This window comes from Enhydra lutris, unplaced genomic scaffold (genome assembly GCF_002288905.1).
Source record: "Enhydra lutris kenyoni isolate GAN:26980312 unplaced genomic scaffold, ASM228890v2 scaffoldscaffold8, whole genome shotgun sequence".
Lineage (NCBI taxonomy): Eukaryota > Metazoa > Chordata > Mammalia > Carnivora > Mustelidae > Enhydra > Enhydra lutris.
The window spans coordinates 21,510,585-21,530,656 of NW_019154092.1; the positions used below are offsets into that span (position 1 = coordinate 21,510,585).

At 36.3% G+C, this 20,072-nt stretch overlaps 1 protein-coding gene across 2 annotated transcripts in view; it reads left to right on the top strand.

Annotated features, from left to right (window-relative positions):
• The window catches only part of LOC111142522 (TATA-box binding protein associated factor 4b), a 127,671-nt gene that overhangs the window by 60,370 nt on the left and 47,229 nt on the right, over nt 1-20,072 (top strand). For both annotated transcript variants that reach the window (XM_022495762.1, XM_022495764.1), the window contains exons 10-12: nt 6,383-6,552; nt 11,174-11,304; nt 16,992-17,117. In XM_022495762.1, the coding sequence (XP_022351470.1) occupies nt 6,383-6,552; nt 11,174-11,304; nt 16,992-17,117 (427 nt within the window). The remainder of the gene's footprint in view (nt 1-6,382; nt 6,553-11,173; nt 11,305-16,991; nt 17,118-20,072) is intronic.

Consider the following 20,072-nt stretch of genomic DNA (forward strand, 5'->3'; position numbering starts at 1 on the left):
TCTGGTGAACTTGAATAGTTTTTGCGAGTCTAATGGGTGAAAAATTGTATCTTATAGTTCTATTATGAGTAGAATAGAAGAATATTTTCTATTTTAGTAATTGAAAATTTTTTTCTTAATGAAAATTCATGTGCTTTGTCCAATTTTCCATTGAATCATGAGTTTTTATTTCCTTAATTATTTGTAGGAACTCTTTCTGTATTAAACTAATTCCTTTTCCAGTGATCTGAATTACTTCCTTCAGTCTTCAGTCTAGTATATAAGGACTTACTGCCTGCATTTTACTGACAATGCAGGCCTAGAATGATTAATTTGCTTTATTTCACATAGATAATAACTAGCAGTCAGAATTATGCTATAAACAGTTTGACTTACCATTTTTACCCACTGTTCTACTTCTCAGTACATCGTAACATAAATAACACCTGTTCTGAACACAGGGACATTCTTCAACTATTTACCATTTCTGCTAGGAATAATAGTCAATGAAGATAATGTAATCTTTATTATATTTAATATGTTTATTGAGCATAATCGATAAAATAAATCTAATTGGCATTTAAGAGAAACACACTGATGTTTAGAATGGAAGACAGTGTAAAACCTACCATAACAGACGCAGTGTGCTCTCAGAAGTTGAAAAGTTGTAGCAATTGGACAAATGCTTTAAAAATATAAAAACAAAGTTTAAAAAATGCACAAAAACAAAAGTATAAAAGCAAATTAAACCAGCATTTCTAAACCAGGCAATTGAAATAGGACTGGGGTATAGCTAAAGCTTTGACAGCTAAAAGATGCTAAAAGCAGGAGTTTGAAGATGAGAACCATAAGTGGGGAATGGTCTGAACAAAGGCCAGAATCAGTAGGAGCTATATGATAGTGAGTAATGGGAGGGAAGAGTGCTAAGTTAGGGGTCATTACCTGGAAAACGTTGAATATCAAGTTCAGTTCTTGGGAACATGAGAGGTTTTTGAACAGGAAAATAATATGATTCTCTCTACTTTAGAAGAGTCAGTCTGGGGCTATTCAGATCTTAAGATGATAGAACAGATTTAAGAAGTCAGGTTTAAGCATTGGACAACTGTATCAAAAGCTAAAGAATTAGGTCATTTTTAGAAGCCAAAATGTAAGACATTAATGATAATTGGGTAGTCCTTAAATTTTACACAGTAACTTATTACACCTCACAGAATCTTGAATTGGAAAGCTTTTTATACTAACGTACTATTAAATCTCCTTTTTGTGGGTGCCTGAATAGCTCAGTTGGTTAAGGGCCTTTCAGCTCGAGTCAGATCCCAGCGTCTGGGATCAGGTCCCTCATGGGGCTCCCTGCTCAGCAGTGAGGCTGCTTCTCCCTCTCATGCTCCCCTTGCTTATGTACTCATTCTGTCTCTGTCAAGTAAATAAATAAAATCTTTTAAAAAAATGAATTACCTTATTGTATATCTTTTGAAACAAAACAAATTGTTTTGCACAGTATCTTCATCAAAAGACACTAAATTAGACCAGAAGACTTGAAGATACAGTTTGGAGACTCTCATTTTCTTCTCCTTTGGAATTAAAACCAAACTAGAATCACAACTATGCTTCAACATCAATGCCTTTAATACTGTCTGACCTATCTTAGCCTTATTGGTAATGATCGTACTACACTGTGTTGACTTTTCTTTCCTTCAGTCTGCCTCCTTTCTTAGAGGAAGTTTTAAATGGCTTGGGTGCTATTTATTGTGGCACCTTTTCCTCTTCCCTCAGTGGGGATCTTCCTGTATTCCTGCTGCCCACTGTAACCATAGCAATTGACAGCTGTACTAGAGGGAGCTGTGTTCATCTTGGGGCCAAGTGGGAGGGAAGGCAGGCAAGAACAAATCTTACTGAGCAATTAGCTCCTTGCTCATTTCAGAGAAGAGGTGCAAGGAGATTCTTAAAAATATGGGACTGTCTCCTCATTGATGAATTCTGTTCAATTCTGGTACTGTGCTAAGTGTTGGTAGTACATATGCTTGGTACTGGTCTCTCCAGGCCGTGTGTGAGATCTCAACAGGAGTTATGCAGGAACTCTCCTATGGAAACAATTTGCAGTTTATAGGGCCCATGTACCTGACAAACATCCGAGATTCTAAACATTCAGTGTTGTGTGCATATGTGTAAAGGCCATGTTTTGTATATCAACAATTCTGATTTTTCCTTTTTTTTTTTTTAAAGATTTTATTTATTTACTTGACAGAGATCACAAGTAGGCAGAGAGGCAGGCAGAGAGAGAGAGAGAGGAGGAAACAGGCTCCCTGCTGAGCAGAGAGCCCAATGCAGGGCTCGATCCAAGACCCTGAGACCATGACTTGAACTGAAGGCAGAGGCTTAACCCACTGAGCTACCCAGGTGCTCCCTGATTTTCTTTTCAAGGGTATATTGGGGTTATATGTCTAAACTTCATCATATTTTCTATTTCCAGTTTTCTTTTCCTAAATATTTATTTACTATTTTAAAAATATCACTGATCATTTTGATTGGGTAATCAATATATAGTACATATATAGTACAACATAATGGGGTATATAGTACAACATAAAGGGGTAGAAAAGAGTATATATTCTGTGGTCTAAAAAAGTCTTTCTTATCCCCACTTCCCTTTTTCTCATGTATCTTTCCAGAGATATGTTATGCTCATATGTGTGTGTGTATATATCTTTTTTTTTCTCCCAAGAGGCAGTCTTTTTTCCTCATTTTTTTCCTCCACTTCATAGTACACCCTGGCAGTTGTTTTGTATCCGGCCAAAGAGAGCTGCCTCATTCTTTTAAGTGGCTAAAAGGGACTTTAGAAAGTGCCTAATCTAAGTTACTCATTTTTAAAGGAAAAATTTGAATCCTAAAGAGTTAAGTAACTGCTTGGGTTTCTGTTTTGTAATGATGTCATTAATGTGTAGTTAACCTTTTTTTTCTTTTTGATAGCTTTTGTTTATTAAAGCAGATTAAGTTTACAGCAAAATTGATTGGAAGATTGAGAATTCCCTCTAATCCCACACATGCATAGCCTCCCTCATTATCAGCGTCCCCTACCATAGTTATCCATTTGTTATAGTTGACAAACCTGCACTGACAAGTCATTAACTCCCAAAGCCCATAGTTTACAGTTTGTTACGGGTGCAGTACGTTTTATAGGTTTTAACAAATGTATAGTGAGGGACACTTATGTGGCTCAGTCAGTTAAGCATCTAACTCTTGGTTTCAACTAAGGTCATGATCTCAGGGTCATGAGATTGAGCCCTACTTTGGGCTCCACACTCAGCGGGGAACCTACTTACCCTCTCCCTCTCCCTTTCTGCCCCTCCCCCTTATTCCTCTCTCTCAAATAAATAAATTAGTCTTTAAAAAGCCCAAATGTATAATGATGTGTATGCAACATCATAGTATCATACTGAGTAGTTTCACTACTATAAAAATTCTCTGTGTTCTGCCTCCATAGTTTGCCTTTTCAGAAACGTCATGTAGTTGGAATCATATAGTATGTAGCCTTTTCAAATTGCTTCTTTCACTTTATAATTTGCATTTAAGTTCCCCTCTGTGTCTTTTCATATTGTGACATCTCATTTCTTTTTAGTCCTTAATAATGCTCCATTGTCTGTATGTACCACAGTTTATTTATACACTTAGCTACTGAAAAACATCTTGGCTATTTCCAAATTTTGTCAGTTATCTCTGAAACTACCTTAAATATCCATGTATAAGTTTTTGTGTGGACATAAATTTCTAACTCGTTTTGAGTAAATACCGAGCAAAATGATTGCTGGGCTGTACAGTAAAAGTATGTTTAGTTCTATAATAAACTGCAGATTGTCTTCCAAGGTGGCTGTACCATTTTGCATTACTACCAGCAGCGAATGAGAGTTCCTGTTGCTCCATATCTTCATCAGCATTTGATGTTGTCAGTGTTTAGGATTTTGGCCTTTCTAATAGATGTATAGTGGTATCTCATTTTAATTTGCATTTCTCTGATGACAGGGATGTGGAGCATCTTTTCATATGCTTATTTGCCATCTGTATATTTTCTTTAGTGAGGCCTCTATTAGGTATTTGACCCATTTTTTAATTGGTTTGTTTTCTTTCAAGTTTTAAGAGTTCTTTATATATTTTGGATAACAGTCCTTTATCTGATATCTTTTGCAAGTATTTTCTCCTTGTCTGTGGCTTTTCTTTTCATTCTGTTGACACATAGTGGGGGTTGTTTTTTGTTTTTTGATTTTGTTTTTTAAAGTAATCTCTACCCCCAACATGGGGCTCCAGCTCACAACCCCAAGATCAAGAGTCACATGCTCTATCAACTCAGCTCAACAGGAGCCCATGAGACAAGTTTTATTAAAAATACTTTTTACTGGGGCACCTGGGTGGCTCACTGGGCTGAAGACTCTGCCTTCAGCTCAGATCATGATCCCAGGGTCCTGGGATTGAGCCTCACATCAGGCTCTCTGCTCAGCAGGGAGCCTGCTTCCCACCCACCTCTCTCTGCCTATCTCTCTGCCTACTTGTGATCTCTGTCTGTCAAATAAATAATTTAAAAAAAAAATCTGTAAAATGATTTTTTTTTAACTAAGACCTTTTTTTTTTTTTAATTTGGATCTCTGGGTTTACGGTTTTTACCATTCTTACACTTTAGATGTTTACATGGGTTTGTTTGTTCGTTTGTTTTTAAAGATTTTATTTATTCATTTGAGAGAGAGAATGAGACAGAGAGAGCACAAGATGGAGGGAGGGTCAGGGAGAAACAGACTCCCCACTGAGTAGGGAGCCTGTTGCAGGACTCGATCCCAAGACTCCAGCATCATGTCCTGAGCTGAAGGCAGTTCGCTAACCAACTGAGCCACCCAGGTGCCCCAGATATTTACATTGTTTAGATGTTTCTGGAAATACTTTATTTACATAGGTGGCAGAATGATTCTTAGAGCCATTTTCAGCATCCATACTTCTGACAATACCTCTGTGACATTTGATATGTTGGAGTCCAACCATTTTGGTATACTTTCTTTGTATTGCATGTTTTATTTGGTGGTTTGAGATACTAAATTAAAAAATTTTTCCCCTTCATAAAGACACACCTTTTAATGGTAGACTTTTAAATCCACTGTTCAGATTATAAGACCATTGTTCTAGCTCTTCACTTCCTAACTGCTGTGTCTAGCTCTTTCTTTCTTTTACTTAGGTTTTTTTTTTTTTTTTAATCTCTTATATATGTTTGAGCGTGGACTCTTTCCCCTTCACCCTTAATGTGTTGCTTTTTAAAGCGGAACACCAGAGACCTTAATTTCCTGAGTGCTTGACAATTACAATTTATTTTCCTTTCTTGTGCACAAATGCATTACCACAGGGAGTTTCATAATTTAAATCTGTTGACGTGAGACCACATGATATACCATTTGGCTCATGCAATAAAAAGAAGCAACATCTTTTTTTTATATAATCATGTTTGTGTAAATCATGTTATCCATTGGTAGGTAAGTTATGATCAGTAACATACTTGTTATTACATAGGGTGATAAGGATGCTATGAGGGAATTTTTGTATTTTCTTTCTTCCCTATCCTTAAACATACATACTGATCTTATCACTATAGCCATTAGCAGTCCTGTTAGATAAAAACAACTAATTTTGCTGGTGCAATGCAAGGAGCTCAAACATATTCTGTGATATATATATGTGTGTGTGTGTGTGTGTGTGTGTGTGTGTGTGTGTGTGTGTGTGTGTGATGTAATTTTATATGTAGATCCTTTGCAGGCGTTTGCTTGAGGATGAGTTTAATGAATTCAATTGGTACAGGTGGAACACACCAAAAGTCTGAAGCAGAAAAGCAAAACTAGTTTTAACTATTTGGTTTCAGAATAACTAGTCAAGAAAGCTTCTTCTCAAAGGTCTTCATGTGAGTACGGATCTTTCAGAACCATTGGATTTTTCCTGATCTTTGATGGAACAGTAGAGTGCACTGGGGAAGTCTGATGGGCTTTTAATCATCTCGGATGAAAACAAAGAAGTCTGTTTTTGTTTCTTTGTCTTTCATTGCAGGGCATTTGTGGGTAACTTAGTTTAACCCCCACATCCCTATTGGTGTATCCATTTACTAAACTGAAAGATGGGGAGATGGACACTAGAAGACAAAGTTGCTTCTGATTCATCTCTCTGATATTAAATGTACACTAGCGGTTAGACACACCAATTAATTTTTAAAAGCATCCAGGGAAAGATAGCTATTCTTCAGTTCTCTTGCTTGGATGAGTTGAGTAAAATAATGTATTTAGTTATAAGGAGAGATCTGTAATTCTTTGCGCTCCTAAATCATTCATATATACACATCACCAACCACCACCACCACCAAAAAGCTGTCTTTTTTTTCTCTTAGAGATGAAGATGACATCAATGATGTGACTTCCATGGCAGGGGTCAACCTAAGTGAAGAAAATGCCTGCATCTTAGCAACAAACTCTGAACTAGTTGGCACACTTGTACAGTCATGTAAAGACGAACCATTTCTTTTCATCGGAGCTCTGCAAAAGAGAATTTTAGATATTGGTAAGTGCAGACTTAAGATTACTATTTTTTTTTTTTAAGATTTTATTTATTTAATTGACAGAGATCACAAGTATGCAGAGAGACAGGCAGAGAGGGGAAGAGAGAGGGAAGCAGGCTCCCTGCCGAGCCGAGAGAGTGATTCAGGGCTTGATCCCAGGACCCTGGAATCATGACGTGAGCCAAAGGCAGAGTCTTTAACCCACTGAGCCACCCAGGCACCCTGGATTATTGACCTAAGAGGATTGTCTGTTCTAGGGAAAGTGTTACCAAAAGAGATAACCTGGGTTGGTTTTCCTGGAACTTGGGCTTAAATAAGGCTCTGGAAAAAATCAAGGTTTCATGGGTGTTATAGAAAGAAATACTTTGTTTTAAAAACTATTAACATAAATTAAATCATATCCTATAGTTTCTGGTTTAGATAATAGAAGTTAATATTTACTTATATTTCTTAGTGGGAGAAAGATACATACTTTTTAAGTGAATTTGTACTTATGGGCCCAGCATGCTTCCACTGCGCCACTCTGTTCCTTTGAATTTGTACATATGATGTACTGTTTTTTTTTCTGTCCTGTGCCTTTCTTGGTTGGACTAGGCATGTATGCATACAAATACATACATACACTACAAGTTCATGTTTATGAAATCTAACTGCCAAGTATTGTGAAACATAGATATAGAGAGTAAGTGCCTTTTTTCTTCTCTCAACCCTGAAATTCAAACTCATCCTTGCCCTAAAAGAACTAAATTAAAATACTGGGTTTCTCCCTAGGTCCACAAGTAGTTCCTAAGTGGCTGCAGTGTATAGAAGGAAATGGGAGAGAATGTTCCAGTTTTGTTCTGGAGCCACACAGCTTTTTTGTTGTTTAATACCAAACCTTTCAGAAACATGAAAGAATACATTCTCCCCACATTGACTGAAAAACCAAGACAGTTTGGAGAGAGATTATTGCATGTGAATTATCTCATTTCATGTGTCCTAACCCTGGGACTTCTTGGAGTACCTTCTTCATCACCCATATCAAATTGGGAGGTCAATACTAGTGACTTTTGAGTATACTTCAGTAAGGATTTTTATATTTTATATTGAAGCCCTACCACAAAAATGTGAAGGTTTCTGATTTCTGATTTACACCCATAATATTTTTAAGACCTACAATACATTACTATTACATATTTTAAATCTATTTCACAGAATAAAGAAATGTTAGAGCTCCTACTATATACTATACAAATTACCATTTTTTAAATTTCTAACTTAACTTGGGTATCTGTTATCTTTCCTTTTTTTTTTTTTTTTAAGATTTATTTATTAGAGTGAGAAAGAGAATATGTGTGTGTGAGTGGGGTAAGGGGTAGAGAGAGAGAGAGAATCTCAGGCAGACTCTTCCCTGAGCCCAGCAGTGGGCCTCAAGATCATGACCTGAGCCAAAGTCAGTTGTTGGACACTCAACTGACTGAGCCACCCAGGAGCCCCTCTGTTATCTTTCTTTTATTACAAAAAACAAATTTATAAGCAGTCCAAAAGGATAGGAATTCAGAAGAGCTGATGGTAAAATGTTTGCTGGTGTCTTATTTGACTTTTCTCCCAACCCCCCTCCTCACTCCTTTTCCTTTTTCCTTTCCCTCTCTTTCTTACTCCCTCTTTCAGTCTTTTCTTTGAATATGTATTGCGTACTGTACAGGAACCAGTTCTGTAATTTTGGAACAAGCATGATACTTTCCTGTGATACTAGCTTCCTTGGGAAGCTTATTGGTATTGACTCCGTGTAACCATATAATGATCTAGTGTTTTCATAGAGTGGAAGTAAATACTTCGCTTTATCAGTTCCCACCACCACCCCTCCCCCGAGAACTTTTATTTCTAGCTTGACTTACACTTTGATTATATGATGGGAAAGTTTTTAGCATTGAAAGAACAATTTGGGCATTTAGGACAGGGATGGGCAATTTTTTTCTGTGAAGGGCCAGAGAGTAAATATTTGCTATTTTGTGGGTCATGTGGTTTGTGTCACTACTACTCAACTCTGTTACATCTCAAGAGCAGCCATAGAAAATACATAAACAAATAAGCCAGACTATATTCCCATCAAACTTTATATACAAAAAGAGATCAAATTTAGTTTGCCAACCTCTGCTTTCAAGGAGAATTCTGGGAGTAACTATTTGGTATTTTCAGTCCTTAATAATTGAGCACAAACTTGTTTAATAAAACGGAAAATTGCAAAATTTCTTACTTCTGAAATACCTAAGCTTTTTAAAAAACAAAACTATAGAGTGAGTGTAGTTATGTATTTCTAGGAATGTTTTCATTTGTAGTAAAATTCCATCTTTACAGAACAGCTCAGAACCAGGACTGTTCTTTAATCACAGAAATTAGAAATTAACCCAAAGAATTTTGGGGGGAAGGTTTTTCTACTTGAATAATGCTGGGAGAGTAAACATGCCATATTCTTCCTTTTTTGCTAATTACCTAAATTAAATTACACAGACATTCTATAAAATCACATAACAATCTTAAAAGCAGCAGCTAGATTTTTTTTCATCAGTTATGTTGACTTGGAGTGTTTTTATTTAAAAATGGGAATTTGGGAGGGCACCTGGGTGGCACAGTCAGTTAAGCATCTGACCCTTGATTTAATCTCAAGTCATGATTTCAGGGTCGTGGAATCAAGCCCTGGTTGAGCTCCATGCTCAGCAAGGTGTCTGCTTCAGATTCTCTCTCTCTCTCTCTCTCTCTCATTCCTTCTCCCTCTGCCACTCCCCATGTCAAATAAATAAATAAAATCTTATTTTTAAAAAAAAAGTAGGAATTTTTCTTATAGTATTTTAACTTGGTAACTTTGTCATACTTTATTAGCAGTGTAGTAAAGATATTAGAACATTTGATTGTTCACTAAACCCTGGAATTGTTTGCAAATCTCTACCCTTGTTTATTTCTAATATTTTTAAAGTACGAATTTTTCTTCTATATAGGATAAACTATTTTATAAATACATATGAAATTATTTTCAAAGTTTCCCTCCAAAACACTACATATTTTTAAATGTTCATTTTCTTTCCTTTAAGCATGAACTGACAGGTCAGCTACCCTATGTTTAGTTGTGATTTTAATCATTGGATGGTATTGTAATTGTGCCCCTTATGTAGCAGGCCTTCACTATTTATGTATGCTAATAGTTGTAGTTGAGTAGATTTGACTTTGTAGTGTCTTTTCCCTGCTTGAATCTAAAATTGGTGATGAATTCAGTCTTGCTAGACAGTAACAAACTGTATTTTGAAGGTTTGGCTTAGAAGAAACTAAATAATTTTGTATCTTCATCCTGTCTGATTTACCATAAGCTGCATTTTGGACCCTGAGAGCTACTTTGGAGGTTCTAATAGGGGAACACAGCTACTTACATACCCTTGACCAAAGAATGGCCTTCCTCTATCTAGGAAGGTCGTTCTTTTCAAGGGAGCACACAGCTTTGGGAGGGATGCACAAGGAACAATGAGAGAAGAAGGGGCCTGCGCCTTGGCAACCAGATCAATCAGATCCACCCTGGCGATCGTGGTGTGACAGATGTCACAGCCAGATAGCCCTCATATCCTATAGCCTACACTTTGAGGTTTAACATTTATTATGGAATGATGTCAAAGAATGTATTTAAGATTTGTTGGCTTTTAATTAAAACTTATTTTTGCTATACTGAATCATAATTTGATGAGTATATGAGTATGTTTCAGATGAGAGTGCAGAAGCAAACTGTTGTATTTGTTAAAAGTAAACACAGTAACACTCTTAAAAGCTCATTTAAATTAAACTTTGGCTATATCTTTAGATTTAGGTCTCTGTTGATACAGGTTGGTTTCACTGAACTGAGAAATTGCTATGTAAATACTGATAAGGTTGCTTTATAAATGAGCTTCTGCCTTTGGGTATGTGATGCAAGTTGTTTTCCTGAATCTTCCTAGTTAGCCAAAAGAAGAATAGAAGTTTGGTTATTAATGGAAGGTTATTAATGGTTATTAATTAAAAGAGAAGTCATTCAAATGGATGGGTGAAATGATGAGGCTTTGAACCCATTTCAACTTTTGAATTAATTACCAGGTCAATTTATCAGAACATGAGTTAGTACAAAATAAGCATGATTGGTAATGGACAAAAGGAGTGTGGGTATGTCTTGTAGACAAGGCAGTAACAGAGACCCACAATCTGAATTCATTGAAATAAATGTCGTAAATCGTTAACAGTGTCAAACAGGGCAAAATGTAATTTTCTATTTTTTTAATTACTAAAATTAGCAGAATACGGCACTAATTTCTGCAGTTACCATTTCCCTCCCTGAACACTAGACTTGATTTGTGTTCTTATTAACTTTGTCCTATAAATGACCTTGCAAGGAGAATGATTCTAGAGGCTAAGTGAAACAATGTCTATATTTTCTGAGGCTTCAGGCTAGGTTTTATTAATGTAATGTCTAAGATCTTTGAAGTTGTGACTTCACCAGGAAAATCATAATCTCCAAACCTTTATTCATAATGGGTATGACTTCCAGGGGGAACAGAATACCTGCTGTGCTAATTATTTCAATTATCAGCCACTACTAAAACACGTAATGGATTTTCTCTGCTTCTACAGGTAAAAAGCATGACATTACAGAACTTAACTCTGATGCTGTGAACTTGATCTCCCATGCAACACAGGAGCGATTACGAGGCCTTCTAGAAAAACTGACTACAATTGCTCAGCATCGAATGACAACTTACAAGGTAAAGGAAATCATTGAAGAAGTACAAGCTCTTCTCTTTTCTCTTGGTCATGTTAAAGATAGTATTTTGGTATAGATTCATATTTTAAGTATATGTTTAAAGGTAATGGTCAAGACATAGTTCATATTGGTAGACTAAAGTTTCATTCCTAATTTGCCTGATTTAGATAGGCTTACATGACAAAATTAACACAACTTAATATTGTATCCGAAGCTTCTGTGTCAGTGTAGATTGAGATATGCATCTGTTCTGCCTGAGACGTTTCCTACAGCTTTTGATTGGCAGGGAGAATATATTAGAATGGAATACTGGATAGCTGTGTTCTGTTCAGTGCTCTGTACTCTGTTAACACTGTTGTTCCTTTTAATGAGTTAAATAATTGTATTGAGTGCTAATGCTGGTGCTGCTCATTATGGTCATTGCCTGCTTTTTTAAACAAATTAAATGGAAGGATAGCCTGTCTTGTCTTTAGTGGTATGAACCAAATCACTTGCCATCATCATGATGAAAGGACTTGATTTATCTGTATATGGTTTTGGTGGAGAGCGAATTTATTGGGTGATGAGGGATGAGAAAGAAAAAAGATAACCTTTCCCCCCCATACCAAGAAATGTTGATAGCTCAATTTTGTGCAATGTGGTATGTGGGTAACCTTATGAGGATTTGAGTTTGTGAGAATGGTCATTGTCACAATGTCCTACCCAAAGGAACTCAGGGAAATAACAGCTACCACATCACTGGTAAGTTCCCTGGAGGAATCATTATATTTTCTCTACTTTCTGCTTTATTTAGAACTTTGGAAGAACTATTTATAGTTGCTGAGGTCCTCACTTATATAAATCTTTGTGAGAATTTGCAGGACTGTCTTAAAAATAAGTGGTCATCAAGAGAAAAGGCTGTGGGGAAAAAAACAGTATCATTTATTTCTTTTTGTGTTTTCAGAATTAGTCCATTTCATCTAGGTCCTATTTTGTTAGTATACAATTGTTTATAGTATTTTCTTACAAACCTTTTTATTTCTCTAATGTCAGTAGTAATGATCCCACTTATATTTTTCATTTTAGTTCCCTTGAGTATAAACGTTACTGATTTGAGATCTTCCTTTTTTTTTTTATTTTATTTTTTATAAACATATAATATATTTTTATCCCCAGGGGTACAGGTCTGTGAATCGCCAGGTTTACACATTTCACAGCAGAGATCTTCCTTTTTTAATGTAGGCATTTACTGCTATCAATTTCCCTCTGAGCACTGCTTTCGCTGCATTCTATAAGTTTAGGTACATTGTGTTTTTGTTTTCATTTACTTCTAAGTATTTTCTAATTTCCTTTGAGATATCCTTCATCCATTATTTTTGAAAGTATGTTGGTTAGTTTCCACATATTTGTGAAATTTCCAGTTTCTCTTTTATTGTTGGTTTCTAGCTTCATTCCATATGGGCAGAGGAGATTCTTTATGTGATTCAATCAATTTAAATTTCTGTAGGCTTGTTTTGTGGCCTAACATATGATGTCTCTCAAGAGAATGTTTGATGTGCACTTGAGCAGAACATGTATTCTACTATTGTTGGGTGGAATGTTAATAAAAGTCTGGTGGATCTAGTTGGGTTATAATATTAAGTCCTTGGGGCACCTGGGTGGTTCAGTCGGTAAAGCGTCTGCCTTTGCCTCAGGTCATGATCCCAGGGTCCTGGGATTGAGTCTCACATCAGGCTCCCCGCTCAGTGAGAAGCATGCTTCTCCCTCTCCCACTCCACCTGCTTGTGTTCCCTCTCTCGCTGCCTCTATCAAATAAATAAATAAAATCTTTTTTTTTTTTTTTAAGTCCTCTATTTTCTTCTCCATATTCTGTGTAGGTATTCTTACTGAAAAGGAGGTATTGAAGACTTCAACTGTTATGGTAGAACTGTATTTCTCTTTTTAGTTCTGTCAATGTTTGCTTCATATATTTGGGGGCTGTGTTGTCTGTTATGTATATCTTCTTGATGAATTGACTCTTTTGTCAATATATCATGTCCTTGTTTATCCCTTTTTTAAAAAAGATTTATTTATTTGTTAGAGAGAAAAAGAGAGAGGGTCACAGTGGGGTGGGGCAAGGCAGAGGGAGGAAGAGAAACAATCTCAAGCAGACTCCCCACTTAGCGCAGAGCCCACCACAGAGCCCTATCCCATGACCCTGAGCTAATGACCTGAGTGGAGATCAAGAGTCAGACACTCAACTGACTGAGCCACCCAGGCACCCCTTGTTTATCTCTATCTCTTTTAACAATTTTTGACTTAAAGTTTATTTTACCTGATATTAGCATAGCCACCTCTGCTTTTTTTGGTTATTATTTACATGAAATTTTTTTCCCCACTCTTTCACTTCTAGTCTGTTCATGTGCTTTCATCCAAAGTGAATCTTTTATAGACAGCTTGTAATTGATCATGTTTTTTATGCATTCTGTTAGTCTCTACCTTTTGATTGGGTACTTTAGTCCATTTACATGTAAAATGATTACTGTTAAGCAAGAACTTACTTGTGCTATTTCATTGTTTTTCTGTATCCTTAGTAGTTTTTTGGTTTTTTGTTTTTGTTTTTTTTTTTGTCCCTCATTTCCATTATTACTGCCTTTTTGGTGTAATTTTTGTTGTTATGTACTATTTTGATCCCCTTCTCATTTCCTTTTATGTATACTTTTCTAGATATTTTATTGGTGGTTACCTTGGGGATTACAGTTAACATCCTAAATTTATAATAATCATCTAGTTTGACTCGATAATTAGTTTTCCTTCAGTATTGGGATGTGGGGAAAATTTTCTTCCTTTTTAGCTTTTTACTGTAACTTTTTAAAAGTCTTAGAAATTTTTCAAACCTAGTTCTCCCCTATTGCCACTTCAGTTGTGTATTTTAAGAGATATGTGAGGGCACTTTTATTTATCATGGGCAGTTTCTATATAAAATGTAACTGTACAATTTAGTATGGAATAGAACTTTTCCAAATAGGGCTTACTGTTCTAAGTGTCATCCAAATCTCTATCGTGTATTCCAGCTTTCAGACGGAATCCTTCTATTGTATATCAATAGCATATGTTCTAAGGATTTAGTTGTCCTAGGCAAAATGGATAATATCTTCCCCACCTGGAACCTCAGTAACTTAGCTTAAAGCTAACACTTCCTTAACCTTTTTTCTTGTACACTGCCTATCCTGATTGATTTTCCCCAGCGTGCCTTTCCCCACACTCATTCCTTAATACAGTTAATGCCACTGTCTGAATTTGTAGCTACATTATTATTCTTCTTTAAAAAGAAGTAATAATCATTTAGTTATAGTTGGATCTAGTTCAAAATTATACTTATTTTTTGTAGACTTTGATATTATAATAATCATTGTGTCACAGATTTAGCCCTGTCCTTATATTTCAGTTCATCCCTGATAGGATTTATTTTTATCTGTACAGTGTGGGAAATTTTACCTCACGAATTTCACAAAAGCGAGCTTACTTTTATCAAAAGCAAAATTCCACCATCTCTTTGCATTTGACATCCATCTACTTTTGATAATCTTTCACATGTGTATGTGTATAATTATCTAATTAATCATAGTCCATAAACAGACTTAAGAAATAGAAAGTGGCACATGCAATACAGAGCTTTTGATCTTGTTGCCAGGTGTTTTCCCACTAAAAGCATAGTATAGTCTTCTGCACACCAGTGGCTATGGAGAAGCTTCAGCATTGCTTTTTCTTTTTTTTCTTTAAATTTATTTATTTTTGAGAGAGAGAGAGAATGCATGCAGAAGCTGTGGGGTGCAGGGATAAAGAGAAAGAGAATCCTAAAGGAGACTCCCCACTGAGCATGGAACCTGTTGTGGGGCTCCATCCCAGGACCCTGAGATCATGACCTGAGCTGAAATCAAGAGTTGAATGCTCAACCGACTGAGCCACCCAGGTGCCCCTTCAGTGTTTTCTAGTTGAAAGGGCCTGTAGTGCTTTCTTTAGATGGGATTTACTTGATTTGCTCTGTTATCATTTTGTCTGAGTCCTTACATTTTTAATGTTAAACCACCCTATTTAGGGGTATATAAAGACTTCAGTTAGACCAGGTTGGTAGATAGGAAGCAGCGTTTTAAGAGTGGGGTTACTGTTTAAATAAGGTTGGGGAATCAGTAGGATTAGGGGAGGCACTCATTTGTTTAGCATCCGTAAGAATAAAGGAAGGATGCATTAAGCCAGAGACAGTTGTATCCAAGTTGGGAGAAGGAGAAAGGGTCTTAGCACCGGGATGATATTGGGTTAAATTTTACAAAGTCTGTGCCCCTTTTTAATTTAGTGTTTGTTGTCCTTTTAAAATTAAATTCTGTCAATAAAATATCTCCAGAGTATCTGAGCACAAACATGGTAAAGATGAAGTATTTAAGAAACCACTGGTTATTATGTTTATGCCTCATGGTTGGCCTATAATGTATTCCATATTCTATCTTGTATTATTTAACTTGGAAAACATTTGAGAATTCGTTTTGTATTAAACATGAACTAAAATAAGTAGCACTATACATCCTTGTTTGTTATACTACATAATACTCTTTTGATCTAGTTAAATAGCAATAATAAAAATTTAATTTAGAAGGAATCTTGGGCGTATGAAATCTCTTGGTCCCAGTTAATTGAATCAACCATAAGCATGGGATAACACAAAGATAGAATTGGTGCTATACCTATGATTTCTAAGCCAGGCACTGACTGTTGGACTAAATGTTTAAAAACATTCAGCTTTCCTATTATACAGTCTCCCCCAGTCTCCATTCCATAGCCTAAATGTCTGAATTACTGAGATAACTAGATGGCAGGATGTCTTAAATGCTGATTGGGAAGATTGCCCACCACTGCACCCCACCCCCCACCCTCTTATGTGTATTAGAGAGGAGAGATAGGTGGTTTTATCAGATGAAGAAAATTACAAAATATTTAGACTGGAAAACAGTGTCTTATACTCTAGAATATCAGAATAAATGAAACTATAAATTTTATCATTTTATGGTGCAAATTAAGAAAAATAATTATACTTCTCTGTTATGGCTCTCGTTTATAAATTATATACTTACTTTCTTTGACTATAATTTCTGCCCAAGTTCATAGCTTAAAAGAATCCTCAAAACAGGGTTTAGGATTTTAAATGTTTGCCATTTTGTCTCATGTTACATTTTGATTGAAGATGTACTCACTTGTCAAGGTTAGACCAATCCAACAATGGAAACAAGAGTGATAACTTTCATCTTTGGTGTATTTTTTTAGTGAAGTGATTGGTTTTTTGTTTTTTGTTTTGTCTTTCACAAGCCTAAGATTTAATTAATTATACTAAGGTCTGCAGAGATGGACAGTAATTTAACTAAAAAGATTTAGATTATAAGTACATGTTACACTCTCTTGCTTTCTACTTCCTATTTTTAGGATCTGCTTGGCTTCCCTTTTTTCCCTCTGAATGAGGCCTACTAGGAAAGCTCTGAAATTTAAATGCTTACTTACCTCTCAACTTTTAAGGTTGATTAAGGTTCTTTTTTGTTGTTTGTATTATCAGAAATATAAATGTTACATTCTGAGAATTTAGCTTCCTATGTATGTTGGTATTGTCATTAGCTGATTCAGAAGATCTAATGTGTAATGTGTTGGCTAGGACAATCATAAGACTTTCTTTTTTCTTTTTTCCAGGCAAGTGAAAATTACATCCTGTCTAGTGATACCAGATCACAGCTCAAATTTCTTGAAAAGCTGGATCAATTGGAGAAGCAGAGAAAGGATTTAGAGGAAAGAGAAATGTTACTTAGGGTAGCCAAGGTAAGAGCCTACCTGATTTATGATTGAACATGACCTTGCAAGGTTAGAATTGGCCTTATTGTTGGGCAACTGTCTTGTTTTTATTAGGCTTTTAGATTTCTCTGAAGGATTTCTTTAAATGAAATTACTAATAAAATCTCTCACAGCCAGGATGGTATGGTATAGTGACTTTCAGTTAATTAATGACATAAAATCTGTGTTGTCTCCTCATTCTAAGTTCCTGTGTGCCTAGGATCATACCTACCACCCCCAAGTAAAAATTGTTTCTTAGTTTAAAGAGTTAAAGGGGGGCAGTGAGGGAGCAGAGAAAGAACAAGAGAGAGAATCTCAAGCAGACTCCCCACCGAGCATGGATCCTCCCCTCCCCCGCCCAAGGCGGGGCTTGATCCCAAGACCCTGAGATCATGATCTGAGCTGAAATCACTTAACCAACTAAGCCACCCAGGCACTCCCCCGCAACCCAGGTAAAAATGTTTTTAAAAATATCCAAGGTCTTTTTAGGGATGTAGTTTGATGTGTGCCAAGTTAAATCTGAGAGAGGATAGTTTGGAAATTTATGGGTAAAATTAGGATTATATGGAACGAAATATAGGATGGTTAGAAATGGGTTAGAGAATAAAAGAACAGGTAAGAAGAAAGATATTTATCTTATAAATATGTATAAATATATTTATTTTCTTTCTTCTTTATTGAAACATTGTCCTGGACTATTAGTATCAGATGGAGTGAAAGCTGGTTTCACTGTAGTTTGCCTTTTGCTTCACATTTTACCATAGGCATAAGGCCTTTGCTAGGAGTCATGAAGGTTGGGCATTAGACTGATGTTTTTGTTTTAAACAAAAACACCTGTTTTAAACACCTTAGTTTTAATTTGTACTGTTTTGGGCAGCCTCCCCTTTTAGAGTATTTCATATACTAATCACTCTTTTAAAAAACTTAATTTAATTTGAAGTACTTAGTACAGGAATGTTGTCAGAACGATATAAAGAATCATTTCCTTTTTCTCAGACGCCCCCATTTTTTTTTTTTTTTTTTTTTTTTTATAAAGAGAGAGAGAGAGAGCGCGCACAGGAGAACACAAGCAGGCAGAGGCAGAGAGAGAAGCAGGCTCCCCACTGAGCAAGGAGCCCGATGCGGGACTCGACCCCAGGACCTGGGATCATGACCTGAGCTGAAGGCAGCGGCCTAACCCACTGAGCCACCCAGGCGTCCCCAGACGCCCCCATTTTTAACGTTACCGCATTTTTTCCATCTCTACATTTAAACACACACACATATACACACACACCCCTAATCATTATTATTCTCTTTCATCCCTTTGTTCTCCTTGTTTTTTTCAATTCAGAGGTTTTTTGTATATTTATAAGTTGTGTAGCCATCATCTCTAATTAGCCTTTCTCTGAACCTTTTAAAAGAAAGCTTCAGCCCTGATGTCCCACCACTTCTAAACATCGTAACATGTATTTGTGAAAACAGGACTTTGTGCTGTATAATCCTTCCAAGTCAGGGTGTGAACAATATAATATTGCCATGTATTCCACAGACCCCATTCAGATTTTACCAACTGTCTCAGCCCAGTCTCCTTTTCCTTCTTGGTCTATTTTCCTATTCATCAATGTGTGTTTCATTCAGTTGTCATCTCTTTTCAGACTCCTTTAGTCAATTTTTTTACTTCCACTTTCATGTCTTTGACAGCTTTTAAGAGTACAGGCCTTACTATCTGTAGGGTGACTGATAATTCCTGGGTTCATCTGATAGTTCCCCATGACTTAGGTAAGGAATTCATGGCAGGAATATATACATTCTTCTCAGCTGATCATATCAAAGGTCAACCTTGATCACCCAGCTGTGTGGGTGTCTTCCAGTTCTCTCCATTTCAAATTTACCATTTTCCCTTTTGTAATCAATCCATTTTTCACAGGAAGATATTTCAAGATTATACCAATATCCCTTCTTCACCAAACCTCCATGTATCGACTTTAGTGCCCATAAATGATAGCTACCTGAATCAGCCACCTCTATGGTGGGTAAATATAAATGGTAATTTTTAAATTCTCATCATCTTCTGCTTTTACTAGCATTGTATGTGGAAGAGCTATCCTTTCTCCTTCATTCATTCATTCATGTATTCATTGATACCAGAATGAGCTTTGGATTTCCATTTGATTCAATAGGTTGTAATCCATTACTATCATTATTTATTTTGATGCTCAAATTCCTCCTGAGTGGGAGACTCTTCCAGCTGGGACATCTGCCTGTTACTCATGTTTCCATCATTCACTGAGCTTATTCATCCTTCCTCCCTCCCTCCCTCCCTTCAAGTTTTTATTTATTTGTTTTATTTTATTTTATTTTTTAATTTAATTTAATTTTATTTTATTTATTAGAGAGAGTACAAGCTGGGGAGAGAGGGAGAAGCAGACTCCCCACTAAGCAGGGAGCCCGAAGTGGGGCTCAATCCCAGGGCCCTGGAATCATGACCTGAGCCAAAGGCAGCCGCTTAACCGACTGAGCCACCCAGGCACCTTTACCCTTACTTTCTGGCACAGTTTATGCCAGACCCAGCTTTTGCTTGTCCTTCCTCAGCCCTAGAATCAGCCATTTCCCCCAAGGAATCCTGCATCTTTTTAGTTGAGGGTGTTATCCAGAAACAGAAACCAAGAGTAGACCATACAGTGTGTTCATTGCTAATGGGGTTTCATTACATGTAGGCCTTCTCAAATGGATAGGTCTAAGAAATATATGTATGTTGTATGTACAAATACAAATATTTGTAACTATTTCTCTGTGTATATATATTCTAAAACCATAGTTTATATGGATACCTCCAACTCTAATATCTTAGGGCTTTTCTAGCCTAAACCTTTTCCTGTTTATAAATACTTTTTCCATAGTCTGAAACTTGACTGTCATTATCCTTGATATATTTACTTATGTCCTCAATTTACTTAATTG